This window comes from Aspergillus vadensis, assembly GCF_003184925.1.
Source record: "Aspergillus vadensis CBS 113365 unplaced genomic scaffold BO88scaffold_34, whole genome shotgun sequence".
Classification (NCBI taxonomy): domain Eukaryota; kingdom Fungi; phylum Ascomycota; class Eurotiomycetes; order Eurotiales; family Aspergillaceae; genus Aspergillus; species Aspergillus vadensis.
In genome coordinates this window covers 196125-218264 of record NW_020292072.1, presented here as the reverse complement: position 1 = coordinate 218264, position 22140 = coordinate 196125, and the positions used below count along the sequence as shown (strand labels likewise).

Genomic DNA, 22140 nt, shown 5'->3' with positions numbered 1-22140 from the left:
CTCGTTCCGCTTTTATTCTGGTACTCAGAGCGCGTGCTGTTAAGTTTATGCACCTAAGTGCACAGATATGGTATAGCTTCATTCCTATTCTTCTCTATAAGTATGTCAGCTGCTGCGTCCGTGTTTAAGCAACGGGCGCCCAACCTCTATCCGCCTGAACAAGTTCAGTAATGACCTCGACCGCCCATACCTCTCTAGTAATTTGCTTACCAAGGCGCAACACAGCATCATCGGCAGCTTAGGTTAAACAAGTTTGCGCTTCTTCCACATACTGGGGCAAGCTTATATGGCACGTAGGGAGATCCTCCACCACTTGATCAGGAAGGGAGTCTTGAACGCATCGTGACGGAAACTGGAGCAACTTTCGCAGCGCTAGTTCCAAGCTAGGGCCCAGTGCTTGCATGACTTTTACCCGCTCACCGTATATCTCCCATTTATATGGAAAGATGGCAGCATCGTTGCCATGTCCTCCGTTGCACGTGACGATGTCAACGTTATTACCAAACAGGAAGCGGAGATAATACCTTGTCAGTACTGGTCTGGTCTGAGTGAATAGGCCAAATTCGATACTGGACCCGGATTTCGAAGATTCATAATATGGAAAGATTAGCATGGTGGGCTTTGCTCTCGTGCGCCACAGCTGATTTGTCAACGCGGGTTGGGCACCCTTAACTAGTGTCTTTGTGTTATTCGGGTTGAGAATGCGGGGCAGGTACAAAAAAGATAAGTTCAAATTTCGCGTGCTAGAGTGAACAAGCTATTGCTACGAAGTGGTACGCATCTTGCAATCGATCGTTTCGCAGCCAAGATGTCGTTGACTAGCACCGTCGCGGTTCGCCCGCACATTTCCAGCTTCGTACTTCAGAAATTCAGTAGGAGTCACCTATTGTTCGCACGATACCGTCCATAGTGCCATTCTGCCCGGCATGTCCGCCTTGCTCCTGAGCGGAACTAGTAGGGTTTGTAGTAGCGCCCGTGACCTATTACCACAACACGTGGCACGGAACCCCTCGTAATTCTGCAATTAGATATAACCACACGTCGCATGGCCTAAGGCGAGCAGTGATAGCGAGGACCTATGGTAATACCACAATCTGATCTTCAACTACTTCCTCGGCATTGCTGTATACGAGCCGGCTTGAACAACCATATGTTCCGAAAAGAAGTTCGTATTCTCCGCTCACCAATATTCTGAGTTACCAGGATCAAGCCATATTAGCATGGGAACTGCGAAGAGCGAGCCACGTACAGAGATGACGGATACTCCAACAAACGATCCAACCCCATCACACCGCTACGCGAAGTCAATGGAGACGGAGTTAGACCGTTGCATATTAATGCGAAGTTTGAGGATGTATGGATTTCTAATCCTAGGAGAGCCCTTAGAAGTATATAAAGTTAGCTTCTTGTGCTCTCTACAAATACAGATTAAGCATGCTACGGGTTCGAATAATCTTATATATTATCTGGAGTGGTTAGATAACAATAAAGCCGCAGGAGTTTGAGAGAAAATCTTTGTACTATAGATAATTAATACAGAGCATCTTAAAAGCATAGTCATCTTATATAAGCAGAATATATTATACTCTATTAAATAGAATACTATATTAATAGTTAGCTGGGCTAGTGAGATAAATATCCATGTACAGAAGGCCCCTGAATTATATTAATTATTAAGTTCAGGAATCCTCCAAGTAATCATTTTAGAGATATGCATCCAGATCCAGTCCATGATTAAATACTGTCTTAACAGAAATAATATACTTTATATAATAGTATTTAATTTTTTATTTAAATATGTATTTATACCCGAATTTCCTTTCCTCTTCAGAACTATACTTTAGCTCAAGGGCGAGGTCCTCAACATGATAACAGAATAACATATTATTTCTTCCAGTAGGGTAGATATAATTATAATCCAAATACTGTCAGCTTACTTATTCGAGTTGTAGTATCTCACAAAAATGCGATAAGGACTCTGATAAGGCAGTCAGTAACGGAGACCAAGGCCGTGGGATTCTTCTGGTCACATATAATATATTACTTGAAATTAGACAGAAGAACTGACTTTGAGAATAAAGAACTGGTATAATCTAAATTATATTTTAATACTCCTGCGCTGGTCTTCAAGAAGCAGTAATATAAGTATCTCTGAAAGAACATATATCTTGCAGGGAAAGTACTATAGAACAAAATCAGGATTAAAAGTAAAAAAAGTAAGTATTTATAGAAACTGTTAATAAAATCTTCTTGGCCTATGTCTAGGTCCCAGAGTAGTTTTTAATAATATAAAAGGGAGTCTGTGCCAGATATAACACTTTACTAGAAGACTTTAGATCTTGTGAGAGGGCTTGTATTAGAAATCTAAGTCTTGATATATAATAAGAACTTAGAATGACTGAGTACTTTATATATAATAAATTAACTAGCAAATATCAGCAAGCACAAGCAGGAAATACAGTATTAGCTGAATACAAAGCAACTCTATTTATACTATAAAAAGACTCACCACGAGAGCTAGATCAGTAATATTATTAGATAATCTGAGTCACAGGGCTCCCGGATTTTCTATTTAATTTTAACCTGATTGAACAGGTCTTCACTGAGCTAAAAGTGTTAATCAAGCAAAACTGGAAAATATCTGAGAATGATTCTAGTTAAAGCTTTGGTAAATTCTTAGAATATTATATTAATATTATTACCGCGCGAGAGAAAGCACCTGAGACTATTTTTAATATATAAGTCTGATAATCAAGGAGCTATATTTTAAGAAGAATAAAAGAATAAATACTGTTTATATATATTATTCTTATATAAATTAATCTAATAGGCTTCAATCTGACAAATCATATTAAGAGAGATATAGTCTAATATAAATTATTCTGATGCCTGGCTAATACCAGTCTGAATCCTCAAATATTCACGAATGGCCCCGTCCAATATGTTATCCTAAAAGGGAAGACCTATTATGTCAAGCCTTACTGCACTATTTAATCCAGATCCATATGCTGCTCTATTAACTGGTATTTCAACTAGTGGTGTGAGACTCCTTGGCAGATATAGATTAATTTTTATATAATATCTGCTGAGTGTCTAATAATCTTAATAAATACTAATATTCCAAAAGCTTTGAAGAGAGAAGATATAATTATATTTATTTTATTTTCTATATATCTTAATCAGATCTTATTTATATTTCTTGTATAAGGAAAAGCCTGTCTAGAGTCTCTTAGTTTTTATATCTAGATTTTTTTTTCTAGCCAAGTAACAGCCACTATTGTAGATTCTATTCAAGTTCAATGCGAGGAAATCTATACTGTATTTTATGATAGCACAATTACTGCTATTATTTATATAATTAGCAGCATATATATTAATAAAATACTACCTTTCCTTGATTACTCCCTCATCTAATTAAATCCTAAAATCTTCATCAGGTACAGTGATACTATATTCTTATATTATACTATTTAATCTCTGACTGTTTTATATATATTCTATGGACTTAGTGTCTTTACAGATTTTTCTGATTTACCTAAGCCTATATAATTCACAGTTAACTATTTTGTTTATGTGCTGATAGAAATAGAAATATTAATAAATCTACTTTTTTTATTATTTATCTGCTTGAATAATTATAACAGCTTTCTGTTAAGCAAAAAGATTACTTGATAAATTATAAAAATTTATTGATTTACTGTCGTGAAGATAGCTTCGGAGAGGTTAAATTACTGGATATTTATATAGAGATACTATATTATATATTATATATCTTCAGGGAACTTAATATATTTTTATTTTATAACAAAATAAGATTCTCTTTCTTGAGTCTGTGATGGGTGATAACTTGCAAATACCATAACCCGGTGTTATAATTCTAGAATAATCTTGTTAATCTTGCTCTGTCCGGTATATTGCATGAATTCCGCGGACTGGTTATTGGGTGAGGATATAGATATGATACTTATATACAGGATGAGCTTGTGAGCGTGATTGAGAAAGTATTTAATATAATTATTAATTAAAGTCTTGAGAAGCAGCTGCTAATTTTAATGAATATTAACTTCAGCTACACGTGTCTAATCTTGACTTTGCCCATTAATATGCTTGTTAGATTAGACTGTGATCTTGATGAGTTTAGCATTCTGGAATCTGGAGTGCGGGCTTGACGAGTAACTGGTCTGTATATACTAAGAGAACTATCTTGATACTGTGGCTATCTCCGTAGAGTTCATATATATAGTTGCCTGGAGGCCTGTCACCTAGCTTAAATATAATATTGCTGGTCTTATATTTTCTCCGAGTGCGGTTGTACTCACACTGCAGGATAAGACATAAATCTAGTGTTTATTACTATTGACTTGTTAGTAATGGCACTGTCCCTGATAGACAGTTCTGCAGGTAAATGGTTAATAGTTTGATACTGATGCTTGTAAAAAAACCAGATGATTTTCTGTGATCCACCTATAACTCCTCCCCTTGATAATTTTTATATTTTTTATTCTGCCATGTTGCAGAGGAAGGATGCTGTCTTTGATAAGGAAGATACTGTCTTCCATGCCGTTGATCAGTAACAGCCAGGTGCAGCCATTATTAAGTATCCTACTCTCAAGAAGACTTAAACGCTCCCGTGCATTACCAGCCGCATATTTTTGTACTTCCGTATAACCAAATTGTTGAGCTAGAGCCTCGGCCAACGCAAAAGGATACTCCATATGGTTTTGGGCACGAATCCACTCCGGGTCGAACATGTGGTGGCTGCCTCCGCCCTGAGCGACCACGGCAAGCAGTCGGTCGGCTTGAGTATGTGCGATGCGCATGGCATAGTAGCCGCCAGTGCTGATACCGCGTGCTAAAATTTGGGAAGGGTTGAAGTTATATTGGTCTTTGTGCTCGTCGACCCAATCGAGCACGCTGCTCCACAGGCGATTGGGTGATTCAGGATCGTTGGGCGCCGCAGGTGAATCGGTGGTACCGGGAATGTTAACTAGAAGTACTGCCTGACTGTGGTATAGGTGACTGGCAAGCTTGCCGTAAGATCAAGCCGCCGTGTGGTCTGTTCGATAGGCATCCAGGCTATAGATAAAAAGCAAAAGCGGCCAACTAGATTCTGGCTTGGTGCTATTATTGGGGAAGTGGAGGAAAGCAGTGATGATGGCATCTGTGGATTCACTTCCTTCAAGGGAGGCGTGTCGATCTGGGATATGAACTTCCATATTTGGTGGCGAGAGATAAGGAGAAGTGTTTAAATAAGTCTTCCTGCCAAGCTCCCACGCCTTTTTGCCCAGTGACGAGCGGGAATTGGAAAACGCGCAATGCGGTATACTGCTCCGCCATGCAAGAACAAATCTGCGCGTTCTCAAGGTCCCAGGCCGTTTCATACTCCTTGGCGCGTTGGACCAAATGGTCGGCTGGCAATCGGAAAAAAACGGTTTCGCGTATCTATCAGGGTTATATAAAACGGATGGGTCATTGCCACTCTTCTTGATCAACTGGGCAAAGACCTGCTCAAAATCCTCTTCTTTCCCGTCTATAAAGGGATAAAGACTAGAATGGGTGAGGCTCTTCCATTTCGCTTTTCATAGACTACTGACGGATCTATGGAAAGGGAAGGGTTGCGCCTTACCCACTTATTTCTGAACATGGTATGGGTGATTTGGTTGCGCCAAATTAAAAGATTACTTGAGTTATGATGAAACGGTAATTTAATTTTGACAGATAGCAAATTGATGTAGTTGGCTTCCAAAACATGGGAAGGTCCTGGTGATACTTTAAGCTTTCCTAACTGAAAAGCTTTCCAGCCATGGTTTCCCCGCCTCTTAGTATTTATATTCTTTAACTCCGGTTCGCACTCTTACTTAATACCCAGCTATCAGGTAGAGCGAACAGACCGGCGTGTAGTATTTTGCCTAATACAATATCATTCGATTATTATATCAAATGCTTATCAGCGGGGTGTTGTTATCATTGCTCCCTTTGGCTCCTACACTCCCCTTAGCTGCTTAGTCCACTGCCCGTATTCTAGTATGTCAGGATCTAAATCTTACTAAATGGTACTAGGCACCCAAACCAACAATGCTAAGCCTTACATGAAGTTGCGGTCCGTGCATTCCCTAATACTCCCACTTCCCCAGATAGTATACGATCAAAGTATTGCTCTGCCAGCGCTGAGCTTGGTGCAATCATACGTATCTTCATGTTGCCAGTCTTTATTACAAGGGGCCTGGCAATATTCTTTCTTTTGTATATCTGACATACATGGTTAAATTCATTGATAGACTAATGAGTTGCAACCTTGACCGATAAGATATACCAGAATGTTCCCGGGGGTAAGAAGGCAAACTCGACGAGAATCACCATGGAGAGGCATGTTGCATGAATATATATATGAAGGGTGATTTGCAACCCAGATTTGAGTCTTATTTTGTCGCATGACAACCATTCATGTCGGTGAATTATATTATATAGTCAAGATCAGTGCTAATCAGCATCTGCTTACAGCTGTGGGCGTAAAAAATATCAGCGCTGTGTTACATGGTTCATGTTTGTGGAATCATCCTGTTAGTGAGTCCACGGGTAATCTCGATCCTTTTCGTCCCGCCCTTCAGACACCAAACGTACTTTAGCTCCGTTGGTCCCATCGCCCTTCTGCCAAATTACGTTTGTTGCCATGTGCTTTTGAATTGCCAAAGCAATGAGGTCCTACTTGTGGTATTTCTACTATACACTTCAAATGCGGTCAGCACAACTACAGGTGCAGTCCAGTACGACAGACAACATGTGAGTGGGCGGTATCTTATTGACAGATTAAGTAACCGTGAACGACCAGTTATTCAAAGCTATTACGCAATGGGTAGTTCAGAACAAGCCAAGCTAGATAGATTTCCTATGCCTCTGGCCTGTGTACTATGCCTCATGGCTCTGATGCTCTCAGTGTTATCGACTGGACAGCCTGTCTAGTCCCTCGCATCATAACCAGACTCCGGGTCTGAATTATCGGATTCAATTAGCTGGGTTGAATAGTTATTGTCACGCGATAATATGCAGGTGTGGTTGGATCCGTCCGGACTATCTCTTCCTCTCCACTTTGCCTTCGTTTCTGGCGCTAGAGCCATAGGGCTATCACCCGTGACTCGTCGTATTTGGATAGGCCCTGCACCGGACCGACAGACTTCAAGCCTAGTCTTTGAACTTTTTGCATAGTGCATCAGCTCGTGTAGCAACGAAGCAACTCGCCTCAGCATCTTGTCATTTTCTTGTTCCCAGCGAGTTATTTCGTCTCGCATGTCCTGTACCCGGATATCGTCAAACAGGCCGCGGTTATGATATGCCACAATCAGGGTCGGGATCTGGGACACCCACAGACGAGGGGTCAGGTCTGTCATGTCAATTTCTTTTTTGATTGCCCCTGTCTTGAAGTCAACCATCGACCGAGTTTTGATATTGATAATATCGCTCTGGCCTATCTGTCGCCCACTCTCATGAATCTTAAGCCTTCCGGAGTCATCAACAGGATCGCGCCCGTGGTCTCCTTCAAGCCTTGCTACCAGGCTATCAATGTTGGTGTCCCCATCTCCAGATGAGCTGCTTCTGCCTGTTTCTTGGTTACTGGATAAACTTTCTTGGGGGTCTTTTGGAATATAGCCATCCGATTCGAACCGAACAAGAAGATGTAGGCCTCTAAAGGTATACTTTATTATCCGCTGGTGTGACTCGGAGCCAGCAAGCCCCGGCCCCCACGTTTTATATTGGTCCAGGAATGTATGACCGTAACCACGGACATCCGGTATCAAATCTGTGGGTGAATTCTCTCTTCGGACGAAGAACACGCTGTCTCCAACCAGTTCCATTATGAACCTGTAGTCTTTGTCGACCCCTCGAGCAAACCGGGTGAGATTCCCGAGTGTACTGGAGCAGGCCACTATATCAGTATTGGCGAGATCATAGTCCGGACTCTCTCTGCTGATTGCCTCGAACGCAGCCTGCCACGGATACGAAGGATACCTGGCCGCATTAGGGTCACGAAAATACTCCCCCCGATCGGGTTCCAGCTGGCGGTCTTCAGTTCCAGGGGTCCAGATGGGCGGTCCGCCTTGTAGATTGACCTCCATTACTATTATCGCTCCAGAGCCGCTGATAGAAGGTGGGAAACATACCGGGTATGAGAATTGATGGTGCAGCTTGACCCAGCCATGTGTATGAACTGACATCCTCGCAGTCTGTGATTTGGGGGCATTCCTCTGACCTTTCAAGTTTGGTATTGCTAATTTCTACCAGTAGAGGACCATATGGGGGTGCTGGGGATTTGATAACTGAGTCTTGTCTGTTCTCATGTTGTCTGACACCCGACCAGCCACGCCGAGTACCACGAGGCTTGGGTGGATAGTGACTTGACGAAACCCTCCACATGATAATACTCGCTATTTTTGAGAGAATCAAGGTTGCTTGAGCTGATCTTTTACCAATGACACTGGGCGGGGTTGGGTAAAGTCAAGATTGAGGAGTGCTTGCTGGGTACCGACGCATGGCCCGCGATCGCACCCCTGTCAATGGTGTGACTGTTCACATGTCAGTCTTGTTATTCACCCAACATTGGTTTGTCTCTCTCCCTTGCATGCGGGGCTCTGGCTGGTGTTGGCTATCTCAGCTGTGCGCTCGACTCACTCATTCTTGATTATTATATAATTCCCTCCCTGCGATCAGTCATAAGTGGCTTTTATTGTGTAATGGCGACGCTCTCCGATAAACTTTCCAGGTACTTGCTGTTGCTTGAGAAGGGAAAGAGACAGGTGATAAAATCAGGTGATGCTAAATTACTTTTAGAAGCTCTTGGTGCCCAAGATAATCATTTATGCTGTATTAAATGGGTGCTTGTTTCTCCCCCTCTGAGCGATTCGCTCCAGAACAGCTTCCGTCTGGATTTATTGCTGGACTTTATCAACAATTACGCCACCCCGTTCCTCGGCTACATACAACATCCAACCATCGAGGATTTTGGGAGTGGATAATTTCTCTGTTAGATTGTCTCCTGAATTACTTAATCTCCTACATTCTGGAATGCCTTTATACAGCTCTACACCCGGAAGAAGCTTAATGAGAAGGCTGAGCTAGGCTTTGCTTGGTTACTTCTCAAACTTATTACTATGCAGGGCTGTGCCTCTGAAATGATTACCACTGCCCAGTAAATCTCGCGGGCCCGGACATTCCTTGTTTTACTCTCCCTTGAGATCCGCACGATTGGTTATCGCATTGACGCTATCTTGAAGACCCTCACAACTAGACAAGACGTGAAGGATGAATATCGACCCGGCGGTAGATATGACAACGACTTTGAGTGCTTTCATGACATCTCTATTCTGCTAACACTAGATGAGATCGCTGCGACACAGAGGCCCTTCTACCGCTGTATGGAAGACATCTACCAGCTTCCGGCAGACGAATGACCGGTCGCTCATTATGATAATCAGTTCCGCCTGTTGAGAGAAGACTTGCTGGCAGAGCTGAAGAATGATCTCTAGCTTGCTTATGGTCAGGAAAAGGGAAGAAGGTCTGCCCTGCTCATTAATAAACTTTGCTTTAGGGGAATTGGCTGTGGTGAGGAGGAAGACCGCCGAAGGACCTGTAATGTTTAATTTAAATATATAAACAGCATACCCCGTTTATTTTCTTTGTCCAAGACTGAATGTGGGCAGCTACAGGGTGATAGTCCTAATTTTCTGAAGCACCAGTCATTTGGGTGCTTGTTAAATAAGAAGGAGGTTGTCGGATTTGCTTCTTTAGATTGTGGATTATCAGATCTCACAGATGATATCCTGATACTTGTTTTGAGCGTGCAAGGTGACTCTGCCTTCCACCGTATTCTCGCATGCGCCAAGATGGGGTTTTTGTTCACGTTCGTGACTGTCAATATTCTAATCTTTGTATATGAGCCGATTCTTCAATGATTGCAGTTAGTGATGGAATATCTCCTGTCAAGGATACTGCTTGCGCAAGCTCCCTCGCCGGAGCGGCTGACATTTGATGAGATCTGGAAACTATCATTGAATAAATACGGACCAGCAGGGGCCAGTCACTTAATTAGATTATTGATATTGAGAAGAATATATTTCTGGATAATTCACAGCTTTAATCTCTCTTGAGCGGTCTGCAGCAAAGTATAAGCATGATTTAAGAACCACCTGGTAAATTTATATCTGCTCTTTCAAGTGTTATGTCAAGGGCTAATAAGTGCCAACACAAGAACTGGAAAATTATTTCTTGGTGTATTGATTGCCAAGATCCTACATAATAAAACAGATAAGACCCTCATGATTATCTACTATACAAACCATGTATTAGATCAGTTCCTGGAAGACCTCCTTAACATCAGCATCCCAAGCACGTCCATGGTACAGCTCAGTTCCAAATCTACATTATATACCAAGGAGCTCGGACTTTTTGAGCAGTCTCAAGACATGTCCAGTGTTAATTCGTGGTCCTTTATAAACCAGAGCAGGGAAAAGCTAGACGAAGTACTCAAGGAGCTGTAATCTTACTCTGAAAAGTATAACTGTGACTCTATTTCCAAAGATGACATGCTCAAATACCTAGAGTTTTTTGAAGACAGCACCTTCTTTGACGCATTCACCGTGCCTGAAGAGCCGACGGGTATACAATGCATTGGAAGCCGTGGTAGAAGTGTTGAAAACACTATCTGTGGGATGCATGGCAGAATAAGCAGGATGCAGGTATTCTCCATAATCTCCTCAGTCCTCAGCACGCTTATATCTGGGCAATGGCATCTTTCAAGTACCGAGAGTTAGTAGAGACCTGGCAGAGGAACATTCTTCATAACAAATCTGCTTAATTAGTTAAGCTTATCAAGAGATGTTATGATATCTCAAAGAATCTGGATAAATACTTTTATTATAAGCAACATTGCGCTGTTCTCGAAAATAAACAAATTATAGCATATACAACAAATGCGGCTGCCTGATATGCAACAGCTTTACAGATCACTAAACCTGACATCTTGATTATGAAGGAGACCAGAGAGATCCTAGAAAGTCATATTCTAACAGCCATAACTCTGGACACACAGCAGCTGGTATTAATCAAGAACCATAAGCAATTACATCCCAAAATTAATAATTACAACTTATCTGTCAAAAAAGACAATGGACTGGACCTTAACTGCTTCCTTTTTAAATAACTCATCTCCAAGGGCTATCCGCACAGCTCCCTAACAATATAATACCGCATGCGCCCGGAGATATCCCGACTTATCCGCTATCTGATATATCCGGACTTATAGGATTCAGAGAGGACGTGCAAGCGACCCTCACTCCGTGGATTCCAAAGTAATATTATATTTGTAAATTACTGCCACCCCGAACGTGAACTTCATGAATATGCTGAAAGAAGGGACCCAACTATGAAGGCAAGTAAGCAGAATCCATTCAAGGTGGAGATAATATTAAAAATTATCAAGTATCTCGGGCAGCAAGGGTACAGCACGGATAACATAATGATTCTAATACCATACTTGGGCCAGCTGTCTTTACTACGTACGGAGCTGAGCAAAACTAATAACCCAGTACTGAATAATCTGGATACAAATAATCTCATACAAGCTGGTCTTCTGATCCCGGGGAGTACAAAGACGATTAGAAATCCTATTTATATATTAACCATAGGTAAGCGTGGCAACCTTCTAATCTCCCTGGCAGAGAGTAACCCAGACAGATAATTACCAGGATAAAAAGAGGAATATTATAATCATAAGCCTGACATGTAGTAATAAGATAAAAGAAATTGGTTTCATAGCTGCTCTAGAGCGTGTCAATATTCTCCTCTCCCGGACAAGAAACGCCCTAGTGATGATTGGGAACGCGAGTATATTCCTAGCAAGTTGAAAAAGACACTCCACATAACAGCCTTTATTTAAGATGCTCCAGGCTCATGATCAGGTATATGATGGTGTTCCCCTCAAATGTGAGAACCATCTAGACCGCATGGTCATCATGCAGTCACCTGAGAAATTCGAAAAGAAATGTCCTGATAGAGGATATTCAGATCCATGGTATATTAACATTCAATCCAAATATATTGCTCCTATGGCTGACTCAAATGGGGATAATAGCTCGACCTTACTCCCATATCAGATTCACATATGTATTCGACAGTGTCACCGCGTTCAGGATCACAAGAGGATGAAATACACTATGACCATACATAAGACCTGCCCCAAAAATCACAATTACTTCTGGCAATGCTTCCGAGGAGAGCCCAAGGTCTGCCCGACCTGTTTCAAGGAGACAATCAAAGCTGAACAGAAAAGAAATAAAGATGCCAAGCTAGAGAAGAAGCGACGGAAGACCCAGCTAGAATATGCAAAGTAACTTACAGAGATCCAAAACAGAATCAAAAGACAGCGGGAGCTCCTGGCCAATAAACAAAAGATCCAGGATCATCAAGACACTCTTACCAAAAAGCAAAAGAAACTTGAGAGCCTGACTGCGGCCGCGAGTCGCCTCAGTAGCCTTTAATCAGCCCAGACGACGGACTCAGCGGGTAGGACTGATAATAATAATAATGAGTCAGAAAAGGTCACCCTCGAGTCGGCTGCACGAGACAAGTGGGAGAGGCAGAAGACGGAAGAAGACTAGTTAAACACAGCCCTGGATATACTTATAAGCATGATTAGACTTGAAAGCGTCAAGAACAGCTTTCTTACCATCAAGGCCAAGGTAGATGTGGTTGTTCGGCAGGGGGCAAGTCTGTCAGAAGAGCAGTTCAGGGCCGTCCTTCTTGGTAACCCAGGAACAGATTCGTGTAGTATTTCAGTGCTGATTTCTTCTGAATATTAATCATATCCCTCTAGGTAAGACTACGGTAGCGCGGCTGTATGCTTAATTTCTCGGCTCTGTTAGTGTTATCCTGGGAATCTTCTTTATCGAGACATCGGGTTCCAAGCTCGTAAATAGTAGTGTTTCCGGATGCCAGAAATATCTTGATAAAATAAAGTCAAATGGTGGAGGAGTCCTGTTTATCAACAAAGTCTATTAGTTGATATCCAGTAACAACGCGGGGGGTAGCTTGGTTCTTGATTTCCTATTAGCAGAGATGGAGAATTTGACAGGAAAGATTATATTTATTTTTACTGGATATAATAAGAATATGGAGAGCTTCTCTGCCTATAATCTTAGAATCCCCAGCAGGTTCCCTATTAAACTGCAGTTCCAGGACTATTCAGATGAGGAACTGCGTACCATTCTCCATCATCACATGAACAAGAAGTATAAGGGACGAATAAGGGTGGACAATAGACCGGATGGACTGTACATGCGCATTATCGCACGGCGTGTCGGTCGCGGCCGCGGTCGTGAAGGGTTTGGGAACACCTGTACTGTCTACAATGTTTTCGCGCGTATCACAGAGCGTCAGGCAAGACAACTGCAGCAAGAACGGAGATCAAAAAAGCTCACTAATAATCTCCTTCTAACGAAGGAAGATCTTCTCAGTCCAGACCCGCGTACAGTACTTAAGAAGAATGCTACTTAGAACAAGCTGCAAGCCCTCACAGGTCTCCGCCTCGTGAAATAATCTGTCCAAGCCTTATTCAACACAGTCGCCTTTAATTACCAACAGGAGCTGGAGGAAAAGCCTATGATAGAGTTTTCACTCAATAAAATCTTCGTCAGGAATCCAGGCACCGGCAAAACCACGGTCACAAAACTGTTCAGGAAGCTCCTGGCTGATATAGGATATCTTTCAAATAGAGAAGGTAATATTTAAACCGCAAGCTATCTATTTTTATATAGGACTTTTTATTTACTGACTCCTGTTTCTCTGTCAGTTGTCGTCAAAAACCCATCTGACTTCATTGGCAACGTCATTGGGGGCTCGGAGGTCGCGACAAAAGGCATTCTAGCCTCCACCCTTAGCAAAGTTCTAGTTATTAATAAAGTGTATATGCTAGATGGCACATCCTCAAGTGCAGACAGTGGCACTGGCCCAGATATATTCAAAACCGCGGTCATCGACATTTTAATTACAGAAGTGCAAAGCATCCCCGGTAATAATCACTATGTCCTGCTTCTAGAATACAGGGACGCGATGGAAAGAATATTCCAAATAATAAATAAAGACCTCTCACAACATTTTCCAATGAGCACCGTATTCGACTTCGAGAATTTCACTAATAATAATCTGCAAGATATACTGAACCTAAAGCTTAAACAACTCAGTTTCAACACAATTACAGAGACAAAGTCAGTTGTTCGCCAATGTCTTAGTCACGCTCATAACTGACTGAATTTTAGTAATACTGGTGAGGTAGATATCCTTCTTGATAAGGCTAAACTACACCACCAGCAGCAGCTGTCCGCGCGGAAGACTAAGAATATTGACATTCTAGAGTTACTGGACTTCAATCCTGATTTTGACCGGGAGCAGAATGCGGTCGCCAACTGTTAGAAGCTGTTTAAAGGTGTTATAGATTGTGAGCAACTTGTTACACAGCTAGAGAACTACCAGAATATAGCTAGGAATATAAAACAACTCGGTTTAGATTCCCGGGAGAAGATTCCTTTCAACTTCCTCTTCCGCGGCCCCCCAGGTATGCATATATTCAGTCACAGTTCTGGCATAGAGTCTGCGTTGGCTGACAGAGATCTAGGATCTAGCAAGACATCAACTACATGCTGTATAGAGCAGGTCTTTTACGACATGGATATTCTCAGGACACCCGAAGTAGTGGAGTGCTCTTCATCAGATCTAGTCATATAATATATGGGACAGACCAGCCCCAAAACCAAGAGACTCCTCAAAAAAGACCTGGGTCGGGTTCTCTTTATCAACAAGGCATACCGGCTTGCGGACAGCACATTTAGAAAAGAGGCCATGGACCAGCTGGTAGACTGCTTGATAAAGAAGAAATTTATCAAGAAGCTGATTATTATCCTGGCCGGCTATGACGAGGACATCAACCGCCTTATAGTATCAAACCCCAGCCTGACCAGTCGCTTCTCAGAGACAGTCATATTCAAGAATCTAACTGCCTCTCAATACTGGGTCCTCCTGCGGGACAGTCTGGGACAGATTCACTAAGTAAATCAGGCTGTTATTAGACAGCCTGATAGCCAGTTTCATTCTTAGATCCTGGCATCCTTTGAATACCTATCCCTTCTTCCTGGCTGGGGGAACGGTCAGGATGTAAAAACTATTTCAAATATTATCATCAGGAGAGTCTTCTCGAGCCCTCTAGTAGAAGGCCAGATACAGATAGTGATCACCGAAGAAATGGTCAGTGACATTTTCCAGTCCACAATCCACGAGCGGCAGCTGCGGGCGACGGTGACTGTCCCAAATTTGCCGACTTCTTATGCTGCCATGCAAGCAACAGCAGGACCACCGCGCGTAGCACCTTCTTCAACGGCTGCTTCCTGGGCAAAGCAACAAGATAACCCGTTGATTCCACCAGACACTGACTCAAATGCAACTCCAACAGAGGCCGATCTGAGCGGGCCTCGCGATCCAGGAGTATCTGACGAGGTCTGGAACAAACTGCAAGCTGATTTGAAACATCACGAGGCACGAATTAATCATGATGCGGAGATCATTAGTAAAGAGAAGGCTTTGAGAAAGAAGCTGGATAGTAACTCAGAGATGCCGGACAATAACGAGCGACGGCAATATGAGGAGCATGTCAGGAGGCTTACTCAAAAGAGAGTTGAGATTAAGGAGCATAAGAAGAAGAAGGAAGAAGCTCAGCAAAAACTGCGGGAAATGGGAGTCTGTCCCGTGGGATATCAGTGGATTCCACAGGCATCAGGCTACCGGTGTGCGGGTGGGAGTCATTTTGTTTCATCGGCGCAGCTGGGCTTGTAATCCCCACACGGGTCGCCATAATATCTGTCTTCCAGAATGCGCGCAACAATACGAATGCCATTGCCTGATGAGTCTGTGCTTAGGCACAACAAGTTACTTGTTGCTCGCGACCGGAGTAAGCATACGGTCCAGGACATACCGCTATGTATTCACGAGGGCACTAGATCCAGTTACCACGCACACATACTCAATCCGGCTCACTGTTGATGACATTAGCCGGGATAAAGGTGCTGGAATTGAAGTTCATACCCAAGAGAATAACTGCCAAATCACCAATGTTGAATTTTCCATCTCCACCTCTTTCGTTAGGGACCAAGTCCGTGAAAAATAAAGAGAAACAGGCACTGCATCTGGTCGCACTAGCGGGAGAAATTCGAGCCTCATAATGATTTAGTCCACTTATTCATAAGAATGCATAGAAAAAGGCCGATGGCTGTGTTGAGCAGCCGAATGGGAGGCATCCATATCCTAGCAGATTCGATGCCTATCAATACCTTTAGAATATGACTTCAGCAGATTCTTTTTGGGGGTCTTCTTATTTGTCCGATCTATATTGGCACTTGGTATGGCTCTCTGGTTTTTCCTGTAATATGAGGTTAGTGCGGATCAGGAACCAAGCCGAACCATCGGAATTAATCCCGAAGTATGTATACGAAGAATCAACTTGATTTCCAATCAAGTTGATCTTCTCGTTGTATATATAGCCTCATGTTTCCCTCTGAATAATAATAATCAAGCTTCCTTTGAATTACAACAGAAAGCGTTCAGAGCAAACAAACAATCATGCAAAACGGAGGAATGGAATTGAAAGTGGTCTCACATGATCGGCTGCTTATTTGATTCGGAAGATTTATGGCTTGAGGTATCTGCCTGTGCTCGTCCTGCTGCATCTCAGCCGGATTCTGTGGTCTGGTGGTCTGGTTCAACGATGGGCGGACCCTCTGCCGTCCACTAAACCATGCCCCTTCCTCATTCCGCCACCAAGGGTAAGTACCCTAGCGCTCTCCTGTGAGTCCATCTCGCACGTCTGATTGGACTTCGGAATTACTCGCATGGCGCATCGCTATCTGCTGGGCTACCGTCCCAGGACAAAAGGGCTCACGGCGGACTTGCCTGTGGGAGGGCCTAATCACCAATGGTAGACTAGGTAGGCCCATCCCGCACCAAGGTCGTGCGACCTGGAATGCTAAGAGCCAACCCTATTCGGAAGAGGGTGAGGGTCTTATATCGGCCGGTATATAAATTCGCAGCTTGACCCAAAAACATCGAAGACTACTAGGTATATTACTATACTGCTATGACACTAGTAGTTTTGTGTGTCCGCTTATCGTGGACGACACTTTGGAGTCCCGGTTCGAAAAAGCTCGTAGCATCCGTCCGCTTTCTCCTTGTCCTTTCACCCGTGCCTGCACCAATCTGTCTCAGTTTGAGCCCATCTAGGATTCGAATATGCAGCTTGCTGGACGACGCAAGCTTTAGTCACTGGCTCCGACAGATATCAGGCTCCTCTCTTCATGCGTGTCCCGAATGGGATAACCCAAGTTCCCTCTGTGAGGAGGCCGGAGAAGCACTATTTCAGTCGTTAATATCTGCCAAATGTTGCAGGACGAACTGTAACCTCACATTGCCACCATAAGATTGCGTCGAAGAGGCGTGTACGATGAGATGGCGTCGAGCATACCAATGCAGCCCCTTTAATCGGACATATATAAGCTAAATGATCTGAGGCAAAGAAAGTAGTAAGCATGGTCCGACAGCCAGGGCGATTGAGCGGTGTATTGGGCGACATTGTTTGGAAAACAATTCCGTGAGCCCAACTCTCACTTCGCCCATGCGAGAGACTCAATAGTTGTGTACGTAGTTTAGTGACTTTCTGCAAAAGACCATCAGTAGCGTGCCGCGTGCCGCCACTGCCAATGGGATGCCTCCACCCCTTGGTGACTGACTGGGCCACGGGCTCCATGAGCACAATCCATGGCGAGGGAAAGGAGAGCTACAAGTGACATCGGGTACTAAGTAAGGTACATTTCAGGTACTCCATACTGTGTACACAAAAATAGTGTAACCCAGCAAGGCATATCCCCCCAACTGAGACTAGTTCCATACAAAATCGAGGCCAAAGTACGGCACTGGGGTCCCGAAGGTACAGTCGGCTAACCCAAAAGAGGCAGTTGAGACAGGGCCAACCTCCAGTTATTCGGTTCTTTTGTCCAAGGCCTTGAAAAGGAAGTTGGATGTTTGATAAAGACTTGGTTTGGTGCGGCTTGACTCTATCCCAGTTTAGCCCCAGTAATCTGCAAGGTTGAGGGTTACACTCGCGGCGGAAAGGAGAGTCCCCTATTCACATTAGCGCCAAGGCTGGTGATTGGGCGGATGAAAATGCCACCAGCGACAGGCCGGGCCAAGACTGGGGCAGCCCGCAGGCTTGTCCACCTCAGTACTGGGATGGTACCCGATCGATACGCTGGTACGGGTTTGGTTCTTCTTACTGAGAGATACCTAGCTCCCCGGCCGGAAGCTTCGATGAGCTGCGGAAATATGTCGCATCCTCTCCTACAGTAATTCCCAGAACCGCCAAAGGTCGGATCGGTCTTACAGCCTTTCATGCGAGCTGCTGACTGGCTGTCGCTTTCGAGCGTTTCTGGATCTCTGAGACCGGTACTTTTTTCGTCCTCCTCTCTCGCTCTGCGCGTTTCGCCTTTTGGGTAATTTGGATTTTTGATTGTCTAGGATTCCACAATTTCCTTGTGGCCTCCTTTTTCGACTGTTTCGTCGTCCATGATAATTTTCACCCCAAGATTTCTGTTTTTCGATACCAATGCAGGACAAATGGGACTCAGAAAAGCAAATAGTTTACTATTGGGCCACCCGCACCATATATAAATCCAACCCCATAGAACTATCACAGCAAGGGACGATGACCACCACACGACTAGCACTTCCCCGTCGTCACTATTTGCCTCCTTCTTAGGCTTCGGGACGCAGTGTCGTTTAGTCAATTCTTTCCCATCTACACTACAATCTATTGTAAAGTCGCGCCGTTCCCAATATCATCAACCCTTTTCTACGCTCGTGCCATCCCCGCTCGCCAACCGACCCCGCACCTGAAGACTCCTGTATCCGTTCCCTCGGGTCGCTGTTCCTTCACCTCTTGTACTCACATTTCTCAAGGCGGCTTCCCTTTGCTGTCCTCTTGTCGTTTCCGTCCATCTTCATAAATGACCGAGTCGCAATCCTCCTCCCGCTTTCTAGCCCCAGCTCCTGGTCAGCTCTCGAACGTCAAGGTGCCGGACAATGTAATTCAGGGTCACAAGCACAAGACCGCCGCCTGCAAGACGTGTAAGCAGAAGAAGCTCAAGGTGTGATTTCTTCACTAAACCCCTCGTCACTGGTATCTTATATTATTATATTAAAGCGTCTTTCATCGGCTGACCCCCCGCAAGTATAGAGGTGACCCACTATGTCAACACTGTGTGGCAAACAGCATCCCATGTCTGGTCGACGCGATGGCCGACATGCGCCGCAAATATACTATGAAGCGCAAGCTAGAGTGTCTTAAACAAGCTGAAAAAACCCTCTTACAGTTGATTAATACTCTGCAGAAAAGTGAGAGTAAACATCTGGAGCAGCTTTTGAATCTCATCCGGAGTAATGCCCCCTTCAAGGGACTCCAAATATTCCTGGAGTAATAATTTACCGGGCGTGATATCAAACAGTTCCCGGAATTGCGCGAGATATAAAGCCAAATCTCTTGTCTCTCTAATAATAATAACAAGGAGCAACCATCCTCTCAAACCAGAAACCTCTATCATGTCCTGGATATCCGCTGTCTCGCTGATAGCCCTGTTCATCGAGTCCCTGCGAAGCCGTGGACCAGTATCATTAATGACAATGACCTTATATCCCACCTCATTTCGCTGTAGCTGACGTGGATCTATCCCATCTTCTACTAGTTGGATAAGGATACTTTCCTCCGGAACATGCGTGCTGGTAATCTGCAGTGCTGATTCTGTTCGTGCTTCTTGGTAAACACCATTCTCTCTGAGGCCAGTGTATGTACACCAGATCATTTTAGGGGATATTAATCTTTTGCAGTGTGAAAATAACTGGGCGCTATTCTTAGTACTACTCTGACTATACTGAAGTACTCACCGTTCCTCACGACATATTCACACGGGGAGACTATTTTTACGAAGAAGCCCGTCGGCTCCTGGAAGAGGAGGAGGGAGCAACAATCCCAACTATTCAAGGACTTCTGGTTCTGTTTACTCGGTAGGTGATTAGAACAGTATACAATACAGACCGAACTAATATTGCTGGGCTTGCAGGATGATTCTGATGGGCAAAGACCGGTTAGGCTGGATGTATCTGGATCTGGCCATCCGGACAACAGAGAAGTATGCGGAAAGCCATCCACCTGGCCAGGAGTCAGATATTACAATTAAGATTATCATGAACAGAACTCTCTGGGGGGCCTTTAATATTATTTTGTAAGTTTTCTCTCTCTCCATCGGGAAGATGTCTGCTAATTAAGATGGATTGCAGGACGGTAACAGTATTGCTGATGAAGTATATCAATGTTAAACCCCCGCAGCGTCCGCGTGCCCCCGTTACCCATGGCGGTGCGCATGATGTCTGGTATCCATACCTGCGAGAGGTGGACGCTGTTCGCGGCCATCACAATTATATATTCAACCGATGGTGTGACTTTTGCTACATCATAATACAGATCAGTATGGGCTTTTATGATGTGGAGCACCTTGTTGCCCCTTCACAGATGATTAGATTCATCAATAACATCTACAAACAGTTCCAGAAATGGCATGCCTATCTGCCGCTGTGCTTGAGCACAGAGATGGCGACTGTTCCCTATATCTTGAGTCTTCAGTGAGTGTCTTGCTACTCTATGATACCTTCCTGTGCTACTAGGCTTACTAAGTTTCTCTTCTCCGCAGTCTGCTTTACCACACCACCGTCATGCAGATTTTTGGGTTTATCCGGTCCAACCGTGAGATCAATTTCGATGTACCTACCGCCGTACATGCACGAGAGCTCAGCCTATCGTCGGCGCGCCGGATGGTGGCGCTGCTGCGAGTTTATCGCGACAAATGGGGCATCGACCGAATGGCGTCGTCGACGATCCAGTGGTACAGCATCAGCATTTTTACTCTCATGGAGTCGCCGGACTCCACCGAGAACCGCAACGCCTTCATTGAGCTTTGCATTATTACCCAGGCATTTTCGCGGCGCTTTCCCCTAGCCAAGGGAATTCTACGAAAGATCCAATTATCTGTGAATCAAACGCAGATGGCGCTCCCTGAGGAGACAGACTCGCTATTTACTGACTTCCAGGCGCTGGGCTCGAAGGAGCGTGACGCACGGGAATTCAGCAGCTTCTACCCTCATTTCAGCTCGGTCGTGCAGCAGGGGCTGGCCCGCAGGGGAGATGTGGGCAGGGATGCTCTCTGTTTCTCTCAGGCGAAGCAAGATACGGACGTGTCGGAGGACGATGCGGAGCGAGACAGCTCGGCTGATGGGTGACGGCATCCCCAGCCACCTTTCTTCTACCTCGAAATTCGTGACGAAGTAATGGACGATTACCAAGTAATTCTAGATTCTTTTCTCCATTATACACTGCGTACATTTTCCTATTCTGGATAGCCCTACCTAGCACGCCCCATTCTCGGATCCGGTGTGCCTGGCACGTCCGAAGCCGGTGCGAAGCGTGGTCCCGATAGTGTTCTGTGGAATAGCGATCGACATGTAACGTGTCCCTGTTACGTAACGATCTGAATCTTCTTCCGGCTTCCATCACAATCCCTTGGTCGGCACCTCTTTCCGGTAGGGACCTGTTCTCCCTGTTTTGCCTCTACAGACAGCCCTGTGTTGCTTCGTCAATAATACTCCACCTTCATTTAATCCCACGTTGTCCGTGCGTTCGTGCGTAGGCCACTGCGTTACCGCTGTGAGCTACAGTCGTTACCGAATTAGGGTCCAGCTAAAGATAAGAGAGGATAATGGAGCATATATCTACTTGGGCAGAGAAAGATTTGGAGCAATAGCTAGGGCTGAACTAAGTAATACAAGGGATTCCTCGAAATTACCGCACAATTTAATGTATGCTGTCACATGACCCTTTCTTATTTTCGTAGGTTGAATTCTGAACTTAAACCAAGACTCGTGTGGTTAATCTGTAGGGCTCAGACGGTGTAAATCGATCATTCTGGCCTTAGGCAGTAGCTGTGGTCAGCATTTGGGCCCGTGGGAGAA

The 22140-nt window shown here is 44.3% G+C and overlaps 8 protein-coding genes across 8 annotated transcripts; 5 read left to right on the top strand and 3 right to left on the bottom strand.

The window, feature by feature from the left end:
* Window positions 1–4409: 4409 nt before the first annotated feature.
* Window positions 4410–4820, bottom strand: BO88DRAFT_419862 (uncharacterized protein; the record flags this gene model as incomplete). Its single annotated transcript, XM_025708416.1, has 1 exon — window positions 4410–4820. One exon carries the CDS (start codon window positions 4818–4820, stop codon window positions 4410–4412), a length of 411 nt encoding a protein of 136 aa, XP_025557786.1.
* A 2136-nt stretch (window positions 4821–6956) lies between these two features.
* BO88DRAFT_475276 (geranylgeranyl pyrophosphate synthetase) lies at window positions 6957–8409 on the bottom strand (the record flags this gene model as incomplete). The annotated part of the gene is made up of 2 exons (XM_025711865.1): window positions 6957–8113; window positions 8157–8409. 2 exons carry the CDS (start codon window positions 8407–8409, stop codon window positions 6957–6959), a joined length of 1410 nt encoding a protein of 469 aa, XP_025557785.1.
* Window positions 8410–11927: 3518 nt separating this feature from the next.
* Window positions 11928–12380, top strand: BO88DRAFT_419860 (uncharacterized protein; the record flags this gene model as incomplete). The annotated part of the gene is made up of 1 exon (XM_025708415.1): window positions 11928–12380. One exon carries the CDS (start codon window positions 11928–11930, stop codon window positions 12378–12380), a length of 453 nt encoding a protein of 150 aa, XP_025557784.1.
* A 724-nt stretch (window positions 12381–13104) lies between these two features.
* Window positions 13105–13542, top strand: BO88DRAFT_419859 (uncharacterized protein; the record flags this gene model as incomplete). The annotated part of the gene is made up of 1 exon (XM_025708414.1): window positions 13105–13542. The coding sequence occupies one exon, from the start codon at window positions 13105–13107 to the stop codon at window positions 13540–13542; it is 438 nt and encodes a 145-aa protein (XP_025557783.1).
* Window positions 13543–13953: 411 nt separating this feature from the next.
* BO88DRAFT_419858 (uncharacterized protein) lies at window positions 13954–14769 on the top strand (the record flags this gene model as incomplete). Its single annotated transcript, XM_025708413.1, has 3 exons — window positions 13954–14252; window positions 14304–14452; window positions 14480–14769. 3 exons carry the CDS (start codon window positions 13954–13956, stop codon window positions 14767–14769), a joined length of 738 nt encoding a protein of 245 aa, XP_025557782.1.
* Window positions 14770–15282: 513 nt separating this feature from the next.
* Window positions 15283–15870, top strand: BO88DRAFT_419857 (uncharacterized protein; the record flags this gene model as incomplete). Its single annotated transcript, XM_025708412.1, has 1 exon — window positions 15283–15870. The coding sequence occupies one exon, from the start codon at window positions 15283–15285 to the stop codon at window positions 15868–15870; it is 588 nt and encodes a 195-aa protein (XP_025557781.1).
* A 1316-nt stretch (window positions 15871–17186) lies between these two features.
* BO88DRAFT_190671 (uncharacterized protein) lies at window positions 17187–17928 on the bottom strand. Its single transcript, XM_025701812.1, has 2 exons — window positions 17494–17928; window positions 17187–17440 (listed from the first exon to the last, which is right to left on the bottom strand). The coding sequence occupies exons 1-2, from the start codon at window positions 17831–17833 to the stop codon at window positions 17346–17348; spliced, it is 435 nt and encodes a 144-aa protein (XP_025557780.1). The 5' UTR covers window positions 17834–17928; the 3' UTR covers window positions 17187–17345.
* Window positions 17929–19088: 1160 nt separating this feature from the next.
* BO88DRAFT_429994 (uncharacterized protein) lies at window positions 19089–21411 on the top strand (the record flags this gene model as incomplete). Its single annotated transcript, XM_025709205.1, has 8 exons — window positions 19089–19229; window positions 19314–19555; window positions 19613–19789; window positions 19922–19926; window positions 20016–20142; window positions 20199–20360; window positions 20416–20757; window positions 20826–21411. 8 exons carry the CDS (start codon window positions 19089–19091, stop codon window positions 21409–21411), a joined length of 1782 nt encoding a protein of 593 aa, XP_025557779.1.
* Between the last annotated feature and the right edge of the window lie 729 nt (window positions 21412–22140).